This window comes from Balaenoptera musculus, chromosome 1, assembly GCF_009873245.2.
Source record: "Balaenoptera musculus isolate JJ_BM4_2016_0621 chromosome 1, mBalMus1.pri.v3, whole genome shotgun sequence".
Taxonomy (NCBI): Eukaryota; Metazoa; Chordata; class Mammalia; order Artiodactyla; family Balaenopteridae; genus Balaenoptera; species Balaenoptera musculus.
The window spans coordinates 60,598,724-60,624,801 of NC_045785.1; the positions used below are offsets into that span (position 1 = coordinate 60,598,724).

Here is a 26,078-nt window from a genome sequence, read left to right on the forward strand (position 1 = left end):
TTGAAAATGAGATCATGTTTCTTAAATTCTTAATCAGAGGGATTCTGACCTACAGATACCATTTTGGGCATATTTCTTAAGATCAAGTTTGAAAGGTATTGAAAAAGCCCAGTATCTACATATCTACGTATGGTCAGTGGTCAGTATGAGAGGCCATTTTTTTTTTTTTCCTGTTAAATTGAACTATCTGTTTATTTAGTCAACACCTCACCTTAATCCAGAAAGGACAGCTATCGAGTGTGATGCCTCCCCCTTTCAAGTTTTTTAATAAAAATTACATATATTTAAGGTGTACAACATGATTTGATATACAAATACATAGTGAAATGATTATTACAGTCGATCTATTTAACATCTCATCTCCTTACATAGTTACCATTTTGTGTGTGGTGAGAGCATCTGAAATCTACTCTTTTAACAAATTTCCAGTATTCAATACAATATTGTTAACTATAGTCATCATGCATATTAGATCTCTAGACTTATTCATCATATGCCTTCCATGCAGAGATCATCATTCCACTCAGCTTTTATGATTTCCAAATACTTGTGGTAGCTGAAAGCAATAAATGTCCTAATAATGTCCTAATATTGGCAAGACTGGCTATTTGTGAACTATATGCTGAACTGTATGATAAACTAGAGAAAACTATGTAAAAGTTATGTCTGTAACTCTTTAAGGTACATGATACAGCAGGGAATCACTTACACAACCTCAAAAAAATTGAGAAGGGAAATCAATCGTTTAAAAAAATGAAGGAATCAAATTTAAATTCTCAATACATCATGAGATGTGTTATAACTGTTTCAAATTCTTGTCTGAAGAATGAAGGGATGTTGTAGAACTATTAAATATATTAGTGTCAGGTGGCCTCTTGGCCTGGTGGAGAGCTCAAGTTTGTCCAAAGTATGATCTACCAGTGAGAGAATTAGTATTAAAAAAAAAATCACAGCAAAAGATAATCATTCTTTAGTTTAAGGCAGACCATTTAGTCTTCCTCCAAGCAACTGCTGCCTGATTTTAGAGATAACAGAAATTAAAAGCAGTCTCTTATTTATCATATGTCAAATTCAAAGGCATTACTGCTTGTGAAGACCCTATTATATTTTATTTGCCTATCTCAGAAAGAGATCTGCTGAACTGTCCTTAGTGCTTCATGTAGCTTTAAAGACTAGTCCTGCATCAGGTTATTCTAAGGCTTCCTACCCGCAAAAACATAGATGTCTCAGATCCTGAAACTCACTGAAATATTGATATAAGAAGTTATTTTAGCATAAGCAAGAATACTGTACTCAAATTTCTGTTTATTATCAAGTTTGCCTCCCAACTCTGCAAGTAGTAGAAAATAAGGTGTTTTATTGCATTTCAGAACTCTGTATGCACTCTTGGAAAAACAGAAATTTAATGGGCTTCTGGCATTTCAAGAACTCATTGTTGAGACTGTCAAAGGATTCAGTAAGGAATTCTAACAACTAGAACAGCAAGTCATTAGTGAGAAAGAAAAAAGCATCTCTAGTGAAATCTATGGCCAGTGGACTTTAAACCACACAAACAGTATATTTTATTCAGACCATTTGAAGTTAGACATACCCCAAAGACAACTATACAATAATGGCTTGTCTCCTACTTCCTGGGTGATGTTGTTTTTAGCTTTTAATTGTTAGGAGGGTGGATCAGGTGAAGGGTTTCACTACTACTTGAAAACTAGCTCTCCAGGAAGGGTGAAATCAAGTCCTCTATAGTGTGACCTTCCCTCATCTCCTCAGGGGAATTACATTTAAATATGGGCCAAAGGCTGGTCACAGGAATGAGACATTAATCATAGGATTTCAGAAAGTATCCTTTTGGGAAGCTAGAGGACAGGACAGGTGTCTCCCTGGAGCCTCCAAAAGTGCAATATGTAGGTCTGCTTTCTCAGATTAGGCTGAAACTCCAAGTGCTTGTTACAAATTGTCTTGGAATGCTCATCTGGTTTGTTCAGTTTATTATCAACTCCAGAATGACAAAGGAGGGTACACAGGAGTACTTGTATCAGGTAAAGTGAAATAATGGTTTCCTAAATAAAACTAATTTAAATTCTAGGTTAATTAGCTGCCTTGTTGGGGGGAGGGGGGAGAGGGACCACAGATTTGAAAGCTGTGTTTTTTTGGTTTTTGTTTTTTAATATTCGGGAAGGTTTTCAAGCAGTAACATATTAGGTATGCAATACTCTTGTCAGGTAGTGTGTGTTGGCTTTGGAAAGGTGAGAATTGTTACAGCAGGCTGCTTTCATTTATCAAGCTAAGCGTGGACATGCCTTTTGAAGGGCACCTTTGATCATATGGTTAATTTAACATTTGGGCTGAAGAGCTCAACATCACCAGAGATGGATCTGAATTTTACAGTCCCCCTTATCCAAACTACAGCACGCTTACTGCTTTCTTCCTGCATTCCCCAGATAGCCTCCAGGACCAGAGACCAGCACGTCATTTTGCCCATTTTCATTGGTCTGGCCACACAAGGAACATCCTGTTTAAATCTCAGGTGCTCAAATTGCCATGTTGAAACCAACTATCAATTTTCTCCACATTTAATTCGCAGCTTCTTGTCATTTTTTCATTTTTCTGCATTGGTTCCCATGGTAACAAGTCTGTTGGCAGAGAAAGTGTGACTCTGCTTTTAGCCTTCTGCACAATACAAAATCCTTCCAGTGATCCTCAGGCAAGTGTCATATAAAAAGGCAGCAAGAGTACAGTTCCCTAGGTTAATGCCTCTAATCCCTTACGCTACCACACGCACTTCCCACCCTATTCCCCAAACCAGGCCTGCTGACCGCAGAGAGAAAAGTCAGCATTCAAGGACACTGTCCAGAACCCCTTCACCTGTCGATACAAGCACTGAAAGGGCCAGGGCCCTATATCCAACTACAGAGGCAAGGATTGAACCTTTTGGTTCAGATGGCTTCCTGTTCTGTCAGTGACTTACCTGACATAAATGCATAATTAATGACAATGTCTTCTGGGGGCAGATGGAGAAGCAACTTGCCCTCATTTTTCTATAAAATTTTCTCAGTATGCATCTGAGATGTATACAGCCCAGGAGATAAGTATGTCTTGAATTATCCTTAAATCAGTGTCTAGTGATAAGACAGTAGGGACACTTAAACAGATTTTTTTCCTAATAAGTAAAAGGGTACGTGAGAGGGGGCCAGGGAGTCATCCCAGAAAACTGGGCTCCTGAAGAGGAAGAGATAAAGATTTAGTTAAGTGAAGAAGACATTGTACCTTGTGGCTGAATGTGAACCATGGCGCTTCAGTCGGCACAATTCAGGGTTCAAGTATGGAAATCTAAGGAAATGAAATAAAATGAAAGCTAAGGAAATGGGAGTGTAGGGAAAGGAGTTTTTAAGAGTGAATCATCTGCAGAAAGGGAGCCTGCAAATAAGAATGGCTTCATGCAGACTTTGGCCCAACTCTATCCACAAAATATTTTTCCAAGTAATGTTTATTATTGTTTTCTTTTGAATTTTAGAATTCCTTTGTGGCTTGACATTCAGTTATATGCCTAGCAACCCCAAATCTCCTATGTCCTCAATATTTAGAAAAAAGCAGGAACTGTTCATCAGAAATTAAACAGTCCTCATATTTGAATGTGCTTTTAACTTTTTTTCTTTTAGAAAAGTTAATGAATTCAGGGGAATGAAAATAGATGTTAGAAATTAAAATATAGGTATCTAAGCTATAGTTAAGAAAACTGTAAATGATTCCTTTTTTTGTTGGGTCTTAAAAAATATGTGATGCTTATGCACACTGAGTTTTAAAGTTAGCAGATTATATTGTATAAAGGTATTTTTGGCCCTTTAGAAATTATTTTCCTACATTAAGAAAAGTTTTCTTATATTAAAAACTTTTTATTGTGACTCAGGTTTTATGTCTCTGTATAGACATACATAGGTGTTTTTCTTTGCACACTTGTTTTGCACATGTAAAGTAATGAGGTGAAATAATGCCCAGGTATGCAGGTCTACTGACCTTTATGATAGCTAGACTAGTGAAAGTATTTGATGAATGGGAAAAAAAAAAAAATCACATTATATTTCTTTGTATCTTTCTCTCCCTAATCCCCTTCCATTATTTAGTCAGGAGATCTTATGTAATTTTTTGAATAGTCCACAGGAAAACCAAGATGAAACTCTCAGGCAGATAGAACATAAAAGCAGTTCCCATATTTGCTATGGTGATTTATTTTCAGAATGTACTGCTAAAATAAATGTTATTTTCAATACTTGCAGTCTTTCCACTCAGAGGACTCTTATTGGTCTTGAATGTGGAAAGGCATCTGTTCAGGGCAGAAAGGAATGTTTTATGTTAAGTTTTACTCTAGAAAATTTGGTTTTAGCTTTGATGACACCTAGTGTCAATGGAATGCAATAAACGTTTAATACTGCTTTATGGTGTTTAGGCATTTCCCTTTAACATCCTCAACTACGTTTTCCTCCTCAAAAATGCAAGCCTTAGTATTCACGAGAAAGATAATTCATAGACAGATAAACCAGATATTTCTGTGTCAAGAGCCAATCAAGTTTCTTTCTGTACTCAGTGTACAGAAGGGACTAAAGGAAGCTTAAGGACAATGACACTGTCTTCATATGAAAGAGGAATTTTTTCCTAGTTGAAAAATCGGAGGTAAAAATCTACTGAATTCTGTTTGTAAATTTCAAAGACCATCAAAAACAACCTTGCAAAAAGTAAGGTTTGCAGGTACTGTAGTTTCATTTTTCCCACTTTATAACCAGCCAAGGGCATGACCCCACCCAGCTGTATATAAGTAAACCATAAATATGAACCATGGTCTCTTTTTATTCAGAGAAGAAATATTAAATTAACAACAGCAATTCTAAACAAAGATAGTGATTAAACTTTAATTGGTTTGTTAAGAATTAAAAAGAAACTAGATACTATGTTTTTAGGATTTTTAAGTATCCATGAAAATTCTCTCATTCCTAAACTATTTGATAACTGATTTCTTTTGACCTCAGTTATTTTGGGGCATAATCCTTTTATTACTGTATAATGAAGCTCTAATTCCACCTATTTATATTAATATTTTTCCATATGCTAAACACATGCACACACACACAAATTTTCCATTTTTCATTTGAGGTCATATAATTCAGTTAGTGAAATATTTCACTCTTCTGTAAGTTTAAAAAAAAATCCTAAGCAGTGATGCAACATTGGGCCACTATTTCAGTAAACTGAAGACAGTCTCTAGACTCATATTCTTTTATGACATCTGACTTCTCTACCATATGTGCAGCTAAACAGTGACATCTTAAGGCCAAGTAACTAGAGCTCCTTTAGCCAGAGAAAGAACTTGAATTGGGATCTGTTTTCAAAGAAATTCCATTATATTATCAAGTAATTTTCAAGTTTACAATTTGCAACTGGTAGATCTTTGTAAGTGCTTCTTTATTTATGACTTCTTTTGCAGTCTTTCTGAACATTTTAATGTGCACTAAACACTAACATTTTACAGACATACTGTATATTAATGCATGCATTTCACTGCATAGTTTATTGACACTACCCTTGTAAAGCTTTTATGGAAGAAACAACAAGCCACAGCGGTATAGCAAAAGAGGCTTAATTTTTATAAATTGGGGCCTTTTCTGTCTCTTTGCTAGCTTAGGTGGCTGTATACAAATTCGGGTGGGAGGGGGCTGGAAACACCTCTTACCATTTAAGGTTTTCTACGTGGGTGAACTCTAGCCAATTCAAAACAAATTGCTTACTTTAATAACAAATTTTACCATTTTATAAAAAGTTAAATCATGACATGTTTAATTGAAATGGCTGTATTGTAATTAATATTTTGAGATAATCGTGATTTTGAGCTCAAATTATATACAAAAATTGTCATTTTTGTATGTGTTAAAAAAGAAATTACTGTATGACAATTAACAGTACTTTTTAGTTGAATTACATATTGATGTAAATAAAAACTGAATGAAGACATATTTACTACTTTATTAACATAGATTGTGAATGTAGTTAATGTTTTTTTTGCAGTATGAGACCATGACAATCTTGAAAGCTGCTTCATTTTATGTGCAAAGAAGTCCTATGAATCTATATTTTAAATTTACTGAATCAGTGAAATTACTTGGTCAGTTAATTTGCAAATGCAAGCTGTGTTCTCCAGTTTTATTTTACGTATTGACACTAATCAGTAAAGGTGTACAATGTGATTAGAATGCATTTTGAAGATGCTTTCTGTACAGATACAAAATACAGGGACTAAAGTAATGCTGTGCAGTGTATAGCAGAGCCATTTTTCGGCTTTGGTGTACTCAACTTTTTCAGTATTTAAAAAAGTGTTTTGAATAACATAAAAGTCTCTTTATTGTATAAATAATAAAATGTCACCTTATTGTAAAATGGCTTTTGTTTAATACTGAAGCAGATTTCTTAGGCAGCCACAGAGTTGTTGTATGAAAAGGGAATGTTTCTTTTAAACCAAAAACATAAACATTGTAATCAATATTTGAAAAATGTAACTTTTTAATGAACATGTAGTATTTATCTTTATTAGCAATGATTTTTTTCATAATATGAGCATGTCTCAATCATCCAAAAGCTATCTATCCATCCATCCACCTGTCTATCTACCTACCTACGTACCTATCCACCCATCTATTTATATAAACTAATATACATTCTATTGATTAGTTACTTAATAGAATCACATAGTATGTTTTATAATGACTGACTAGCCTACTTCTGATATTTTTGGTATAAATACAAATGTTTATATTTGATTTTTATCAAATATAACAAATTGCCTTTTAGAAAATTACCAATGACTACAAGCATATTTAAAAATTTAAGACCCTGGAAATAAAAAAAATGCACAAGGATGGATTAGAACACATCAACAGAGTAATTATATATACAAATACCTGCTTAGTAAGCATTTAAACAAAATACATTTCAAGATGTCTATGTAGTATATGCTATTATTTTCTGTTGCTGTTATCCATAAAAATTAATAAAATTTCAGTACTTTTTTTTTTAAAGAACAAAAGGTATTTTTTAAATGCTCACGCGCTGAGGGAAAAATATGCAGATCCACTTTCTTTAAATTTGTTGAATCTAGAAGTACTAGATTACTGTATGGAAACTTAACACTAAGACATCTTAAAAAAAAAAAAAACAACCCAGTCAAGTTTTAAATTCAGAATTGTGAGAGCAATTATAACAACATTTTTATTACTTTCTCCACCAATAACTATATCTTATGTAGCATTTCTGTGACATTAGAAACCCCGACAGAATGATTTCATGAAACATGTAAAAAAGGCTAGGAAAAAATATTTCAACTACATAAACAAAAAAAAGACAGTAAATATTAACTTGAAACTTATACTGAAACCAAACACGTCATAAAAGTTCTATTATGGATAATGAAAAGTCTTACTTTTTTAAATGCCAAAGAACAGTATTAAATAAAATTCAATTCAATTTTATAGCCAATAAAAAGGTAGAAATTGGATGGTCATATTCAAGTCAATTGGTCATAATATACGCGACACAAACAGAAATGGGAAAAAAAAAACCCATCTCTACAACAATGCTTTGTCATTATAAAAATATTAAAGTATGATAAATAAAAATTCATTTTTGAAGAAACTGTTTGCTGTGTTATAAGGGAATGAAAGTGAGGATAAATCTTATGCAAAACATTCAGAGCAAATGTATGAACACTATATGTGGTTACACCATTATAAATGTACGTGATACCTTAGAAATATGTTAGTTATCAATTTAAGAACTCTAAGAACTAACATGACCAAGATTATGTAACAACTCCAATTTAAGTAGGAATCCGGTCTCTCAAATATTCCAGAATAGCAGCTGTTCCTTTCATTAATATGGCTGCTCGAGGAACACGGAACGGATTTCCATCTAGTAGCAATGTCCTAAACAAAGGAGAGAAATTAAGAATTTAAAACATTTTCCATTAGGGAGGCTTTTCTTCTAATTTCATTTGCTATTTTATAAGTAAAATTTGTGTGTTTTTAAAAATTTGTCCGTTTTCAAATCTAAGCATTAAAACAATTGGAATTGTAACTACAATAATGACTGAAACAACATTAAATGAATACTTATTATGTGAAAGGTATTGTTCTAAGTAACTTACATTCACTGATTCTCTTAATTATCTTAACAACCCTGTGATGTAGGCACCATTAATATTTCTATTTTATAGATAAGGAAACACAAGTTCAGGAAGGTAAGAAAGGCTTGTCCAAGATCACACAGCTATTAAACAGAAGAGCTGCGATACGAACCATCATTTTACCCATCACCTTCTCAATCCTATAATGACCATATACTAAATGGTTGAGTTATATTTATACAAGTGTTAGAATGAGCAAACTGACACTCATACCAAAGACTATAACACAGTCGATATATCCTTTTCCACACTGGGAACATTAACACGTCTGCCTTCATACTCCTTCCCTTGACCAGACACATATATAAAATCTATTTTAAATGTTCTGAAATGAGGTTCAGTTTAAGATCTAAGGTCTGGTTGATTTGTTTCTTTATTTAATTAATGAAATATCTTAAATTATAAGATAGAGACTTTTATATTAATTTTCAATAACTTAAGTGTTTATGTAAATAAAAGTCAAAGGATTCACAACATATTATACCGTAGATCTAAATTATATCTTCAAATATTCCTATGTGCCTTGGGAGTTATTTTAAAGAATGATTTTCTTAATTTATAGAAAAAAGGTTAATTACAGTCAATCTTCATTACTCAAACAGACTTTGCTAATTTGCCTATTCACTAAAATTTACCAGTAACCCCCAAATCAATACATGTGGCATTTTGAAGGTCATTTTGGACATGCACAGAGCAGCAAAAAATTTGAGTCACTTGACAGGTACATTCCCAACTGAGCTCAAACAAGGTGACACTCTGCCTTTTTTGTTTCAGCTCCCATACTATAAACAAATGTTCCTTCCATGGTCTATTTAGTGCAACATTTTTTGTATTATTGTACTTTTTCTTGGTGATTTCACTGTTTAATATGGCCTGCAAGCGTAATGCTGAAGTGTCTTCTAGTTTTTCTAAGCACAAGGATGTCATGTATCTTACACAGAAGATACGTATGTTAGATAAGCTTCATTCAGGCATAAGTCACAGTGCTGTTTGGCCATAGCTCAATATTAATGAATCAACAATATTAAATAAGGCGTCATAATACAGAAACACACATAACACAAGGTTATATGTTGATTGGCTGATGAAAACGTGACCAGAGGCTTGAAAGAGCCTAACTCTGTTATTTTCCCTAGGGAGTAATGGTTTAGTATTCACTAATTTGGTGTTCACGGAGACTTTATAGAATACAACTATTGCACATAACAAGAATCAACTTACTTGTCTTCTATAATTCAGTATTATGAGGTACCAGAGAAAGATACCAGTGCTGCTCTAGTAAAGTAAAATATGCTAAACCATCATATGTAGTTTTCAATATTTAAATTTTTCTGACACATTCTGTTAACTACTGGGCTTTCTGTTCATGTCTCAAATTCCCTTTATATTCACTTAACAAGCACTTATTAGGTGCTTACTATGGTCTAGGCACTGGGGTAACTCTTTTCCAAAGGAGGACAAAGAAATGGTATAAATGAGTCCAAACAAAGCAGGATGGGAAATCAGAGGAGGGACTAACTCTGCCTGGAATATCGGAAAGGTTTTCAAAGGTGATAATTAGGTTGATTACTGATAAAAGCAGGGTAAAGGCACTTGAGGCTGAGGTAACAGCAAACACAGAGTAAGAAAGACCATACTGGCCTTGAAAAAATGGTAGTAGTCTGTAATCAGATATTGAAAAAACTTATATGCACAGCTAAGGAATTTATATTTCCTTGACATTTTTATGCAGTAGAGTTTCAGATTATACACATACATAGTGATGAGAAAAGTATCACTAGAAACAATCAATTGCTATATTTACACATATACATACTGTATAAACAAAACTAAAAAATATATTTGGTAACATTTGAAAAACAGAATTGGGATTCGGAGTATTGTTACCTGTTATTTTTAACGGGACATTAAACGTTTTATTTCAACTTGCCTGCAAGAGTACCTCAAAAAACAAAAACAAAAACAAAACAAAAAAAACAACGCTTCAACAAATTAAATGGAAAAACTTAGTAGAATGGTGCATTTACCTTAAGTTCACACAATTACCGAGCTCTGGTGGAATTTGTAGGAGGTCATTATTTTGAAGGTCCAATGTAATCAGATTTTCCATTGTCTTCATTTTCTGAGGGTCCACAGATCCAACCTGATTGTTACTAATCAAAATTGTTTCAAGTGTGGGAATTCGATACAGAACTTCAGGTAGTATTTTGAACCTATTAGAACATGAACAGAACACCTAAATATATTAGAATCAGAAGCAAAATCATTCCTTCAAATAGATGGTCTTAAGTTTGATATCATGAGATTAAGTTTTCTTAATGTAAGTTTTTAATATTTGGTATAAGTTCTGCATTCAAATTTTTCAGAAAATTTTTTTAAACTGGATTAATTCTGGAAACCTTGAAATATATGTTAAGTGGACAGACTTGTAACAGTTTCTATTTAATGTATAAAATCAAACAAAAGTTTGGAGTAAATTCTCCTATGTTTTTCTTTTCTCATTCAGGAGACAAGGAAATCTTCCTGAAATGCTCTCTGTATAATGTCTCCATGTAGGTATTCTTCCTTAGTTCACTTTTACTTCTTATGAAAGAGAATCACTGCCAATATCTTAAGTTAGAGATTTATACTTTGCTTTGACTTAAGCTTCAAAACTGACTAGTTTTGTCATTTCTTCAACAACCATAAATACACTCATTTTGGTTTTTGAAAAAATGACAAAACTCCTATAGGCTGCTGGTTTTCTCACCCAAAGCAACCCTGAAGATGCCACAAGAAAGATGGGAAAGCTTATGGCTCTCAGAGCAATTCTCAGTAATTAACACAAAATCCCTGAGGATCTCTTGGGGGACAGAAGCTAGTTTGGTTTTAGTGTGAGGCAAACTGCTGCCTCAACTAGAAAAGACAAGGATGAGCTGAAAGAAAGCTTTATAGTTGCCTTTTCACTTCCCCATACTGTCCTTCCTTTGCTGCCTTGATGTTTAAAAAAAAAAGCAATAATGAAGGGTAAACTCAAGGCACCTCTGAAGTTACAGAGGGATCAGAGAATCAATAACAAGGAGTACAGATGGACCAAACCACCCTAAGTAGTACCTCCTCTTTTTCCCGCACAACCCATAAACAAGGTAATTAAAAAAGACATAGCTCACCAGTTAACAGAGAAGTTAGGGTTAGGTTTTGCCAGCTCCCCAAAAGACATTAATTAACAATGCAATTGATAGCTCAATAGAGAACCGACAGTTCAATTCACAAATAAAAATTAGAAGAAACCTGAGAAGTGCATATATTTTTAAATAATGACAACAGTGGTATAACCTACACATGAGAAAACACAAATAATAGAGTAGACGGAACAAAAACTTAAACAGGCAATATTTTAACATCACTGCGCCTTAGATTCCTCATCTGTAAATGAGGAATAATAATAGTACTAAACTTATATACTTGTTATAAGGATTAAATGAATGCATATGAAGACCTCGGTATAGTATCTGTAATATATTAAATGATAGCTACTAATATTTACATTAACTTGTTACCAGAATCAACTTTCACCATAGGAAACAATATGACATAGCTGTTAAAGAGCCCAACTTCTAGAGTCAAACCACCTGGGCTCAAACCCCAGCTCTATAATCTATGTGAACCTTAAGTGAGTTACTTAATTCCTAATCCTCGATTTCTAAATGGACATAATAACAGAACCTACCATGTAGGGCTTCTGTGAGGATTAAATGAGGTAATACATGTAAAGTACTTAGTCCAGTGTCAGCAGATAATAAATATTAATAAATAAGCTCCCAATAAATATTAGCTATTCTTAATTATTAGTAGTATCTTCATACTGTTTACAGAATAAAATCTAAATTTCACTAGGCATAAAAAGCTCTTAAAGGGCTGGCTACTGCTTACACACCCAACTTCATCTGTGACTTCCACTCTTCTACTTCCCCACTTTATGGTCCGAGCCATATTGAACTTCTTGACGTGTCCCATCATTTTCTCACATCCTTGTGCCTTAGTACATGCTATTTGCTCTACATGGGATGCCATATCCCTGTGTGTCTGGAAAATGTCTATTTTCCAAGCCTCAGTTTCAGAGCTACCTCCTCTACCTTCAAGTAATCTCTGGAAACACCTATGTCTATGCACTGTGCTTCCACTACAGCGATTAGAATTATTTATTTGCATATTTGTCTTCCTACTAGCTTACAGGTTTCTTAAAATGGGTAAAAGAAACAAAAAATCTACTAGACATCAGTTGTGAAAATTCTAAAAAAGCAACATCACTTTTAATTCTAAGTAGAACTAACTGAAAATAAACCTGGATATTTAAATAAAGAAAACATATAGGGCCTTTTTGTTTATTTGGCTCTTTTAGTTGTATTCTCTAGTAAGACCTACAAATTTTCCACAGAAAATTGTTATTCAGATTTGTCTGTTCTGTTTCTTACCTATTAAAGGAAAGGTTGATTGTTTGTAGTCTTAACAATGATTCCATTTCTTCAGGCAAAGAATTTAAAAAATTATTCCTAAAATAGAGAGAAAAAAGATGATTTACAAAGTTTGAAAATTTGTACAACTTTAGTTCATAATTAAAATGTTGACCAAGGGGCTTCCCTAGTGGCGCAGTGGTTGAGAATCTGCCTGCTAATGCAGGGGGCACGGGTTCGAGCCCTGGTCTGGGAAGATCCCACATGCCGCGGAGCAACTAGGCCCGTGAGCCACAACTACTGAGCCTGAGCGTCTGGAGCCTGTGCTCCGCAACAAGAGAGGCCGCAATAGTGAGAGGCCCACGCACCGCGATGAGGAGTGGCCCCCGCTTGCCACAACTAGAGAAAGCCCTCGCACAGAAACAAAGACCCAACACAGCCAAAAAATAATTAATTAATTAATTAATTAAAATGTTGACCAGACAAAAATTTACGCAGCTCAGTTTGTCAATTCTTGATTTCATTAAGGCTGTGTCCTGAGAATTCTGAATCGGTCAGCTGCTTCAAGTATTTGATTAATGTACCAAATCCTAATAGCAATGTGCAACCAACTGATACTGCAATTAACTCTTTAGTAATAGATTTAACAGGGTAAACACTGTAAACTAATCCCTTATCTCTTTCAAACTGCAATCAACAATACTTTCCACAGCCAGAGGCCTTTCGGTTATGCTTATAAATACTACATTATTTGATATCACAAGTATTATAAGTATTTGGTGAATAGAAATATTTCACATATAGACATTAAATTCTACTCCAAAAACAACTGAAAAATTACATGAAAAAGATGAAACAGGAAAATAAAGAGATTCTATATATTTAGAAACTTGGAGCTTTCTACTACATAAGTATTAAGTAAGTCCATTTCTACTCTAAGTTTAGAATTTCAATTTGCACAATGTGTAATTTTTTAAGATCTTACAATAAAACACAGCAGTAAAGGGAATCTCATTTACTACTGAAAAGATCTGGGAGCAATTTTAGAAGAAAGGTTAACAAGAAGGTAGAAGCACTCTAGAGGCCGTATAAGTACTAATAATAGAAAATATTTGTGAAAAAGTTATATCCAACTAGATGGCTATCTATCACAATTGAATAATTTTCTCTAACCTATATCTTTGCATTCAGAAGTCAAGCCTAATATATGAGTCATACTTTCTCAACTTAACATATGTTCTTTTTTCTTTTCTCTGTACTTTTCTCCAGTTATTGTCTTTATTAATTTGTGCTGAATAACACAATGATGGTTTCTATAGTTTCCTGGAGTCTTATACCTACTGACAGCAAACATAAAAGCGTATTTTAGTCACTTAATTAGAAATTTCCAGGTATAGTTATAGACAGAGGCATGCACGTGTACACACACACACACACAGGAGAATGGGATGAAAAATAAAGTCAGCAGCAATGGGGGCAGGAATTTATTCTCACTGTTCCATTAATACTGAACTAAAATGAGGTTTTAAACTGTTTTGCCAGTGTAACTGCCCCTGGAAAACAGAAGCAATTCCACATTTAGCAGGAGCAGAGTTATTAGTATATTTGCTTTAATCCCATAAAAAAAAATTTTGTCTGTACAGGAAGAATAAATCTTCAAACAGATATAAATAGCTTACTGTAATTTAACTATTGTTTGAGCAAAGCAAGAGCAGCTAAAAATAACAACATATGAGCAGTAAGAAGCCCAGGTAATAGAAACATATTTTACAAATTAAGTTTTAAAGCCCAAGAAAATAAATGACTGTCTAACCCTGAAATACCTATTATTACCCTCAAAAAACTGTGATACTTCTGATCCTGTCACTTCAATTTAGGACATATTTAAACTAAACTTCCTATTACCTCTGTAGAGCCTTGAATAGCTTCTTTTCTTTTTATTGCCACTCATAGTGTTCTTTTTCTTTATTTCTTGCCTTGCATGGTTAATATAATATTTTGAAACCAAACAGGTTCTTTTTGAGAGAAGTCATGCTAGCTGTTGTGCCAGCATAGGGTTTTGACAGTTTTATGCTAAAAAAGAAACAATGTGAAGCAAACACTTTCCATGTGCTATCTGTAATTTTGCCTAAGCATGAATCTAAAGAATGTATTAATATTTTCTAATATTTTAAGTAATTTTGTCTTGTCACATAACTTGTAAATTACCTTCAAATGACATCTGATTAAAATATTTCCTAAATGCTTAATTACAGATTTCTCCTAAAATGTTATTAATAAACTAAAGACCAATTTCTTTTCTTAGAAAAACATGAGGGGAAGGGCAAAAGTTAGGTAAAACACAAAGATAAGTTATTATTAAAAAAGGGAAGCAAGGCTTCCCTGGTGGTGCAGTGGTTAAGAATCTGCCTGCCAGTGCAGGGGACACAGGTTCAAGCCCAGGTCCAGGAAGATCCCACATGCCGCAGAGCAACTAAGCCCGTGGGCCACAACTACTGAGCCTGCACTCCAGAGCCCGAGTGCCACAACTACTGAAGCCCACGTGCCTGTGCTCCGCAACAAGAGAAGCCAAGGCAATGAGAAGCCCACACACCACAACGAAGAGTAGCCCCCACTCGCCACAACTAGAGAAAACCCACACACAGCAATGAAGACCCAACGCAGCCAAAAATAAATAAATAAAATAAATAAATAATAAATAAATAATTTTTTAAAAAGGGAAGCAATAGTATCAATAAATACCTCAGATCTAAAAAAGTTAATTTTTGAAGCATACATAATTCCAAGGATATAAAGGAAAGCTTATTAAAACTGAGATTGACATCAGAAACCATTTCCTTCAGTTCCACAATCCTGAAACAAAAATAATTTTTAAATGTTAATACTATTTGAATTCACTGTCAGAACTTCAAAACTACAAGCAGACTATAGAGGAAAAAAATCTTATATCATTTTTGCTAATTAAGATTTTCTGTAACTGTTACTTTTCTCATAAAAATTGCAATCAGTTTGGATGTGTAACTGATCAAAATAGGTTTTTAAAAACAACCATAATATTATCTGTCCAAGAATTTCTATTTGACCTTAAGTGTAGATTGAAGTTTAAGAAACCATTCAGTTTATATTTAAACCAATTATGGACAAAAAAAGTTAAATCTAGGCAATGTTTATACTATATCTGTGACTTGAATCCATAAAATAAATTGTTAGACAAATATTCTGTAACATCGTAGTTATCGTTTTAGACTCCATAATATAAAACCATCTAAGTACCAGAAGTATCTGATACATCAAAATGCTTTTTAAATATGATATGGCAACATTTTAAAAGTATAGTATCTCTTATCCAAATTATCATTTAATCACGATAATCATGATTGCATGAAAACAGTAAGTTAATTCCTAGGTTTGCTAAGTGTTACTACTAAGCAACTTAAGCCAAATACTTAGAGAGGAAGAATTAAATACTTCTAAGTAAACCTGATCATAATTTAAGAACAAGAGGTGTTATATATGATTTGCCAAAAAACAAAAGTTAAACTGTAAATCGTTTTTGTCTATCATATTAGCAAAGAAAAAAAAAAGAAAGAAAGAATATCAAATGCTGTGCTAAGTAAGATTCTGTGAAAGATACCATGAGTCTGGATATGTAACTGATAAAACTTTTTTGGAAAGCTTTTGGACTTATGTATCGAGAGCCATACTCTGATTTAGTAATTCTTCTGAAAATTTGGCTTAGAGATACAATGTTTTGTTTTATTTACTGCCATAATCAAGCTTATGGTATATATATAAATTACATTTTTAAAGTATTGTTTACAACATGGGAAAATGTTTATGACAAATAAACCAGTCAAGATATGAATTATATGTATAATTCTAAATGGGTAGCAGCTTGAAATAAAATATGCCAGGAAGTCAATAGAATAAATCAGTGATGAGACCATAAATTACTTGTCTCTTCATTTAGTCCAATATTTTATAAATAAGTATTATTTTTGCAATCAATTTTGACTTGTGAAAAAAAAATGACAAAATAACTGTGGTAACAGAATAGCATACTGTTTTGCATAAAAATAACCAGACGGTGGGATAAAATGAGAAAGTAAGCAATAACATAATATCTTTTAACTCCTTCCATCTTCATCCCCAATCAGCTTGTTTGATCCAGGATCCCCAAGGCAAACTTGTTCTATCTAAGAGCCAATCTAAATGCTCAACTATTCTATCAAATACCTTCTGAACACTTTAAACAAGAGAGAAAGAGAAGATGAACTAGATCTCCTTTCTCAGTAGAATCTCTTAAAGTTATCATCTTTCAAGATCTACATTCCTCAAACTATTCTCTGTAAATAGAAAGCAAATAATAGTTTGTCTGACTTTTTAAAAATTTTAAGCATCTAAAAAAAATTTTGGGCAGTCAGATGAAATTTCCCCAATACATCATCTTTTTTTTTCTTTTTCTTTTTTTTTTAAGTACTTAAGTATTTATTAAGTGCTAGGCACTGGTTAAATGCTTTAAGTGGATATGTCATTTAATTTAATTCTTATAAATAAGTCTATTATTATCTCTACTTCACAGCTGAGGAAACTAAGAGAAGCTAGTTAACCTGCCCAAAGCCACAAAGCTCATAGATCTGGGATACAGATACAAGCAACTGACTCTATTGCCCAAATTCTTTATGATTACCCTATCCTGTCTCCCATACTGCTGTTCTAATTGCAAGGCTATTTGTCAACTTTCTTTGGGTATATAGTTAATGGCAAGGTAACAATCATTTTTAGAAGTTCAACACTATACTAAACTAATATTCTCTCAAAACCTAAAGATTTTGCTATAATTAACATCCAGAGAGATGTATTAAACAGTACAAAGTACAATGCAAATGAGTTATAATGTTTGTAAATGAAGAATCCTTTTCTAGGAGGAAAATGTTAACAGAGTTGTCAATTTTGTTTTTACTATCAGTGGAAAAATTCACTGGCTTGGCAATTCATTAACATAAAGCCCCAAATTCCTATTAATCTACATGAAATTGGCTTTAGATGGTCTCTTAAAACTTTCCTCTGATATTTCACTATATAGGAAAAAAGTAATATTTTTAATAATTCTAATACCTATTTTCCAAGTTTAAAATGTAAAAGAAAAAGAAAGTTTTAACCTATCTCTCAGAACCAATGTTAAAAGTGTCTCAGGGAATACTTAAGTAAATTTTACCAAATCCCTCAAATATTAACAATGTAAGAAATTTTACATATACTTTTTAATTAAAAAACTATGAAAAATAATTATTCTTGCAACTAAAATGTAAGTACAACTGAGAATGATTCACAACTTAACAGAAATAGCATCACGAACAGTTCTTACCTTTTGGGAATTTCACATAGCTGATTCTTACTGAAGTTAATGGAAGTGATAATGTTACTTTTTACTGCATCAAACACTTCATCAGGAATCAAAGTTGTTTGTTTATCACTAAATGAAAAATGGTTTAAAATGCATCATTCTTAGCAATCTGGAAAGATATGATTATTGCTTTTCATTTTAAAGGCCTTTAAAGATTTCATAAGGAGATTTTTCAAGGTAGTTGATTATGAAGTTCTGTAAAAAACGCCAAAAAACCTGCCAACCCACAAAATGTTAACTGTTAGGCATTCAGACAACATACTGTGTCATAACACTTTGTGCCAGACCTTCTGTGTAGTCATATACTCAATGGGAATAAAAACAGAGAGATATCTTCAGAGCCTAAGATGTCCAAAAGTCATACAGTAAAGGAACAGTAAATAGATTCCTCTACCTCAGAGTAAAACTAAATCTATAATTTAAAAAACTGTTCTCACCCCTTTTCTTAAAAATCTCTAACAGAGGTTAGCTCTCAACTTTCTTTGGGTATATAGTTAACTATAAGACAACAATCATTTTTAAAAGTTCAACACTGTACTAAACTAGTTTTCTCATAACCTAAACCAATTTCTCTCTCATTTAGCATGTGAAAAGGTACACAGGGTAGTGGCCTTGGATTAAACTATTCCTGGTTCTTCCATTAATAAAATAAGCTTTGTAATTTACCTTCCTTAAACCTCAGTTCTATGAAATTAGAATCTGAAGAATTATTCATTGTTATTTATGTCAGAGTTTTTGCAAATATAAATACATTTCCTTTTCATTAAAATTTTCAGTTATATTTTCAATAAAATATAAATTTAATCTTAAATGAAAGTATAGTAGAACTCTGACACTTGCAGATTTAACAATTTGATGTTATAATTAGCTGTTATGCTTATGTTATTCTTTTACAATTTTTAATGCCTAACCTCATCCACTTAAAAGAATCTTCAATGGAATGTCGAATGACTGTATGAGCAAGAAAACAATATTACATATAATGTGTGTTATGGGAGAACTGTATAAGAAAAGCATACAGTATACAGAAAGATAAAAAGATAAAAAAAAAAAGATAAAAAGCCTAGATTTCACTGTTATTATGCCTTCCACTTTTGCTTTCAGAACTCATTTTCTGCTGTGCAGATGGAGCACTTCTATCTTTTCCATCAGAAATGCTCAAGTCATGGGAAACTGATTTATTCAAATTAAACTTTGAAGATTTATGCTATGTTTAAAACTTTAGTTGAAGGCATTTATGCCTTAAGATTGGGAAATAATTTATATTTTAAATAGGATACTCCTGTCCAATTAAAGTCTCCAAGGAAAACAAATTACAATAAATTTAGAATCAAAACAATTTAAGATGTATGGTCTTAAGTGCTATCTTCATTATGCTTTTGTGACATCTGTACCTTTAAAGAATGGGAATGATTATACTGCACCAAAAAAAAAATTGTATCAATACTACTTTATAGATTTTTTAAATGATTAAAAGCAAGAGCATATGTGAAGTACCTAGTACAATGTCCAGCACAGAATAGAAACTCAACAAATCATATCATGCAGGGTGGAGAGAATGGAAGCCAGAGATAAAAGGAATTTTAAGCTAAGAAATTCCAAGGCAGGAATCAAGTCTGTCTGATCATTCAGTGTATTACAACACCTAGCACAGAATTTGATACATACCTAGTAGACTCCAAAAATATCTACTGAATAAATGGATACATTATGTGTAAGATAAGACATGCTAAATTGCTATGTTATGCTATGAGAAGAAGGACACACTACAAGTATGGAAGGGTACTACCCTGTGTTACAGTGTCAAAGAAGGAAGGTGGTTTAGGGTAGTGATTTCTATGTGAATGGAACATAACAAATCTGAAACAGAGACTGAATCTTAACCGCTCAGCAGGTGGTACCTACTGATACATTAAGGAAAAGAGGCCAGAAATTAATGCTGGCTGTGTGGGTAATTGAACAAATCCAGTCACTATCTGACTTGAGTCTGTATTCTTTTTTATTTTCATTACAATACCCAGACATGAGCTAATCACTGCAAGAGCTTTGACAGTATTGGTTGTTTTTATCATTGTTGCCTTGATAGTACTGAAGAATACTTGACAACCACTTCCAATCTCTGCATAGATATCTTCTTTCTCCAATCGAACACACACCCATAATATATAAAAATTATTAGGCTTCTGCCTCAGTTTATATACCAACATTGTAATTATTTCAGGTTTAATATATGTGCTACCAGAGCACATTATTATGACATATTATTTGACTTGTATTCAAATATATAAACAGAGTACAACCTCTCACGCTTTGCCTGCTTGAGGTGTTCATTAAATAAATGATACTTATTTTTTAGTTACCAATATAGGAGCCCCTCCAATATAAAATTCTCTCTGGATGCTGGTAACTGAGTCAGAAAATTTTATTACCAATGAATACTGTCACTCTTATTTTTTATAATAATAAAATTGTTCTTTATTATAAAAATTTTACTATTAACGACCGTTTATCTATCTCTTAAGCCTAATAAACACAAATCACCTAAGGAATGGGCATTTAAGTTCACTGTACTTTTAATATGCTTTTATCTCATCACTGTTTTTGCAATTGCTATTATTCTAAGTACTAATGCACTCTGATGAATTCTTCACCAATTTTTCTGAAGGATTATTTCTGAAAGTTTCCTATGTGTTTTGCAACATTTAAAAGAATGAATTACATACCTATAGTCTAATATTTTTAATGAGATGATGGCGTGTACATTGACTCTAGATTCACTTGGTAGTGTCATGGCAGTCTCAGTAACAGAATCACTTTGGCTAGGTCCATCATCTGGCAAAAGAAAAGTTATATAAAAACCAATATTTATACTGCAAAGTCATTTTTAAAATTCTTAAAAATACTTAAAAATAGTTTACATGATTTCTATTGACAGATATTACTGGTGAAAATATCTTCTCATATGCTTTATTTCCAATATCTCAAATCTAGATCTAGAATTTAATCTTTATTTAATAGAAAGAAAGTTCAAAATATTTTAATAAATCCTACCTTAAGAAAGTTTAGGAGTAGGAAAGAATAAAGAATAACTACAATGTCTCAGAAGAAACAATGACAAGCAATCCTTCCTCTTAAGCAAAAATAATATGGTATTACTTCCAATGAAGGAATTTGTTAACAAAGGAAAAGTATTATTTCCCCAAAATTTCTACCAAATAGGCATCTGCCTATCTTTTCAGTTTAGGATACTATGAAGCTGATTATCCCCAATCATTTAAAATCTGTCAGTTTGCATAGTCAAGTAAGCTTTTGGTACATTACTCACATTAAGATCTTTCTTAGCAAATGTAAGACTTTATTTTAAATAGATATTTCCTAACATGCATACCTACTTACACATTTACATACAATCAACCCTTTCACTAATCTCCAGAGACTGTTTAATGTTTCACAGTCATAATATGGCATAAAAAACAAAACAAACAAAAATCATACACATTTAAAAGAGACAGCTTTGTGATTTTTTGGCAAAAGAGACTTCAGCAATCTAGACAGAAATAAAATAAGACTATTAATTTTTAGCGATGTAAAAATGATAAAACGGTCCTAGTATTCATATGTTAAGAGCAGAGGCTTGCCAAAAGAACATTAAAAAAAAAAAAAAAAAAAACAGTAGTATTCCTGATCTTGCTTCAACCCAGTAGGCATTTAATGAACATTTGTTGAATAATACCAAGTGTATTTCTCTTGCATTAAGCTCATCAGTTATTCATTAATCAATAATTATTAAGTGATTATTTTCCACACAAATACATATCATATAAATATTTTATTTACAGAGGTAGCACAGAATAAATGACAGAATATCAAATAGAAATAAAAGACACCGAGAGAAATATTAATACCAAGTGAAATGCTTTGGTATTTAGAAGTTCCCTAGTGATTTGGTTATGTCACTTTAAAAAATATGTACTATATATTGCCAAATTACATCAGCAGAGACACATATTAAACCAGCAATAAAACCCAGCATTATTTTTTTAAATATACATGTATATCAGCATGATTACATATTGAAATAGAATATTCTCAACACTTTCCAAAGAGCTACTTTTAATAATCAGCATCAAGGAGAATGTAAAGAGAGAGGCTGTTGTCTCTTGGGAGGGGACTACTGTGAGACACAGATTTATTTTTCATTGTACGTTCTTGTATATTGCTTGAATTTTTTTTACCATATCCATTTATTGACTTTTTGGTTAAAAAAACTAAGATGGCAATATTCCATAAACTGATCTAGATTCAATGCAATCCCAAGCAGAAACCCAGCTGACTTCTTTGTAGAAATTAACAAGCTGATTCTGAAATTTGTATGTGATTGCAAGAAACCCAGAATAGCCAAGACAAACCCGAGAAAGAAGAATAAAGTAGGAGGACTTACACTTCCCAATTTCAGAACTTAGTACAAAGCAATGGTAATCAAGATAGTGTAGTACTGGCACAGGATAGACATACAGATCAATGGAATAAAATTGAGAGTCCAGAATAAATCCTACATTTATAGTTAAGTGATATTCAACAAAAAATGCCAAGACCATTCAGTGAGAAAAGAAGTCTTTTCAACAAATGGTACACAGAAACTGGATAGTCACAAGCAAAAGAATGAAATTATACCCTTATCTCATACTATATATAAAATTAACTCAAAGTGGATCAAAGACATGAATGTAAGAGCAAAAGTATAAAACTCTTAGAAGAAAAAACAGGAGAAAATCTTCATAAAACAGGATTTTGCAAAGGACTTTTAGATATGAAACCAAACACATAAGCAAAAAAAGAAAGAAAATGATTCCATCAAAATTCAAAGAAAACTTGTGTTTCAAAGGACCCTATCAAGAAAATGAAAAGACAAACCCACAGAAGCCTAGAAAATATCTGCAAATCATATATCTGACAAGAGACTTATATCTAGACTACATAAAGAATTATTACATCTCAATAATCAAAAAAATTAAAAATTGGGCAATGTATCTCAAGAGATATCTCTCCAAAGATGTACAAATGGCTAATAAGCACATGATGTTCAACATTATTATTCATCAGGGAAATGCAAATCAAATCTACAATGAGATACCACTTCATACCCACTAGAATGGCTAGAATCAGAAAGTCAGAAAAGAAGTGTTAGTGAGGATGTGGAAGAATCGGAACCCTGATACAATACTAATGAGAATGTAAACTAGTGCAGCTGCTTTGTGAAAAACAGTCTGGCAGTTCTCAAATGACTTAACATAAAATTACCATATGACCCAGCAATTCCACTCCTAGATATATATGCAAGAGAAATGAAAACACGTTCACACTGAAACTTGTAAATAAATGTTTATCACTGCATTATCCATAATAGCCAAAAGGTACTGCAATTCTTTTTGAGGTGATGAAAATGTTTAAAACTGACTACGGCAATGGTTGTACTCACCTTGTTAATATAGCAAAAAACATGTAGTTGTACAATTCTAATGGAAGAATTGTATGGCATGTGAATAACATAACAATAAAGCTGCTTCTTATTTAAAAAAAAAAAAAGTTGTATTTCCCAGCTGCCCTTACATGAGTGGCCGCAATATAAGTTCTGACCAATGGCATATGAGAAGAAGTCATGTACAATACAACAGCTTAGTATATATCCTAATATATTTAATCGACCTTGTACCCTATAATGCCATAAAACATACCTTTTTAAAGTACAGAAATCATACAATGTCTACTCTCAGAGGACAATGAAATTAAACTAGAAATCAATAACAGAAAGATAACTGGAAATTCTCAAAATATGTGATTATTAAACAACACATTTCTAAATAACACATAGCTCAAAAAAGAAATCTAAAGAGAAATTCTACAATATTTTTAACTACATAAAAATAAAAACACAACTTATTAAAATCTGTTGTATGCAGTGAAAGCTGTGTTTAGAGGGAAACTCACAGCACTCAATGCATATACCAGAAAAAAAGAAAGATCTAAAATCGCCAATCTAAGTTTCTACCTTAAGAAATTAGAAAAAGAAGAGAAAATTAAACCCAAATTAAGAAGAAAAGAAATAAGAAGAATTAGAGTAGAAATTGATGAAATTGAAAACAGGAGATCAATAGAGAAAAATCAATAAGACCAAAAGCTAGTTATTTGAAAAGATCAATAAAAGTAGTATGCCTCTATGCCAGGCTAACTAAGAAAAAAGGAGAGAGGACACAAATGACTAATATCAGAAATGAAAGAGAAGACATCACTGCAGGTTCCATGCACACAAAAAGGATAATGAAAGAATACTAAGAACAATTCTATGTCCACAATTTTGATAACCTAGATGAAATGGATAAATTCCTAGAAATACACAATCTTCCAAAACTCACACAAGAAAAACCAGACAACCTGAATAGGCCTATTATCTATTAAAGAAATCGAATCAATAATTAATAACCTTCCAAAACAGAAAGCACCAGGCCCAGACAGTATGACTGGTGAATTCTACCAAACATTTAAGGAAGAAATTATACCAATACTCTACAATCTTTTTCCAAGGAAAGAAGCAGAGGGAATACTTCCTAACTCATTCCATGAGGCCAGTACTACCCTAATACCAAAACCAGACAAAGAAATTGCAAGAAAATAAAACTAGAAAGCAAAATCTCTCATGAACATACATGTAAAAATCCTCAACAAAATACTTGCAAATCAAATCTAAAAAAGTAGAAAAAGAATTATACACCATAACCAACTGGGATTTAACCCAGGCATGCAAGGCTAGTTCAGCATTCAAAAATCAACTAATGTAATCCTTAGTATCAACAGGCTAAAAAAGAAAAATTACATGGTTATATCAGTAGATGTATAAAAAGTGTTTGATAAAATCCAACAGGCATTCATGATAAAAACTCAGTAAAACAGAAAAAAGAGAACTTTCTTAACTTAATAAAGACCATAACAGCCCTACAGCTGTCATAATTAATGTTGAGAAACTTGAAGCTTTCCCCCTAAGATCAGGTACAAGGCAAGGATGTTCCCTCTCTCCACTCACTCCTCTTCAGCACTGCACTGGAGGAAGTTCTTGCTAATGCAATAAGACAAGAAAAGAGATAAAAGGTACACAGATTGGGAAGGAGGACATAAAACTGTCTTTGTTCACAGACGGCACAATCATCTTGTTAGAAAATCCAAAAATAACCTCCTGGAACTAATAAGTGATTATACTATAGTAAGGCTGCAGGATATAAGGTTAATATATAAAAGTAAATTGTTTTCCTCTATATCAACAATGAACAAGTAGAGTTTGAAATTAAAAACACAGTACCATTTACATTAGCATCCAAAACTGAAATACTCAGGTATAAATCTAATAAATGTGAATAAGAACTATATGAGGAAAACTATAAAACTTTGATGAATGAAATCAAAGAAGATCTAAATAAATGGAGAGATATCCCATATTCATGGATGGAAAGATCCAATACTGTCAAGATGTCAGTTCTTCCCTATTTGATCTATATATTCAATGTAATTCCAATCAAAATCCCAGCAAGTTATTTTGTCAGTATCAACAAATTGATTCTAAGGTTTATATGGAGAGGCAAAAGAGTCAGAATAGGCAACATAATATTGAAAGAAAAGAACAATATTGGAAGACTGATGCTATCCAACTTAAAGACAGTAATTAAGACAGTGTGATACGGCAAAAGAACAAAGAGATCAATGAACAGAATAGAGAATCCATAAAGAGACCCCCATAAATGTAGTCAGCTGATCTTTGACAAAGGAGCAAAGGTAATACAATGGAATATACAAAGGCAAAGACAGTCTTTTTCACAATGATGCTGAAACAATGGGACATCCATATGCAAAAATTAGCAGCTTTATTCATAACTGTCAAAACTTCGAAGCAACCGTGACGTCTTGCAGTAGGTGGGTGAGTAGATAAACTGTGATACATACAGACAGTGAAATATCATTCAGTGCTAAA

The 26,078-nt window shown here is 32.6% G+C and overlaps 1 protein-coding gene across 3 annotated transcripts in view; it reads right to left on the minus strand.

Annotated features, from left to right (window-relative positions):
* Positions 1–7,222: 7,222 nt before the first annotated feature.
* Positions 7,223–26,078, minus strand: part of LRRC40 (leucine rich repeat containing 40) — a 51,723-nt gene continuing 32,867 nt past the window's right edge. For all 3 annotated transcript variants that reach the window (XM_036856073.1, XM_036856084.1, XM_036856090.1), the window contains 6 exons: positions 20,785–20,893; positions 18,023–18,130; positions 15,397–15,507; positions 12,676–12,753; positions 10,249–10,434; positions 7,223–7,961 (listed from right to left, as the gene is read on the minus strand). In XM_036856073.1, coding sequence (XP_036711968.1) covers positions 7,856–7,961; positions 10,249–10,434; positions 12,676–12,753; positions 15,397–15,507; positions 18,023–18,130; positions 20,785–20,893 — 698 coding nt within the window. In that variant the 3' untranslated portion in view covers positions 7,223–7,855. The remainder of the gene's footprint in view (positions 7,962–10,248; positions 10,435–12,675; positions 12,754–15,396; positions 15,508–18,022; positions 18,131–20,784; positions 20,894–26,078) is intronic.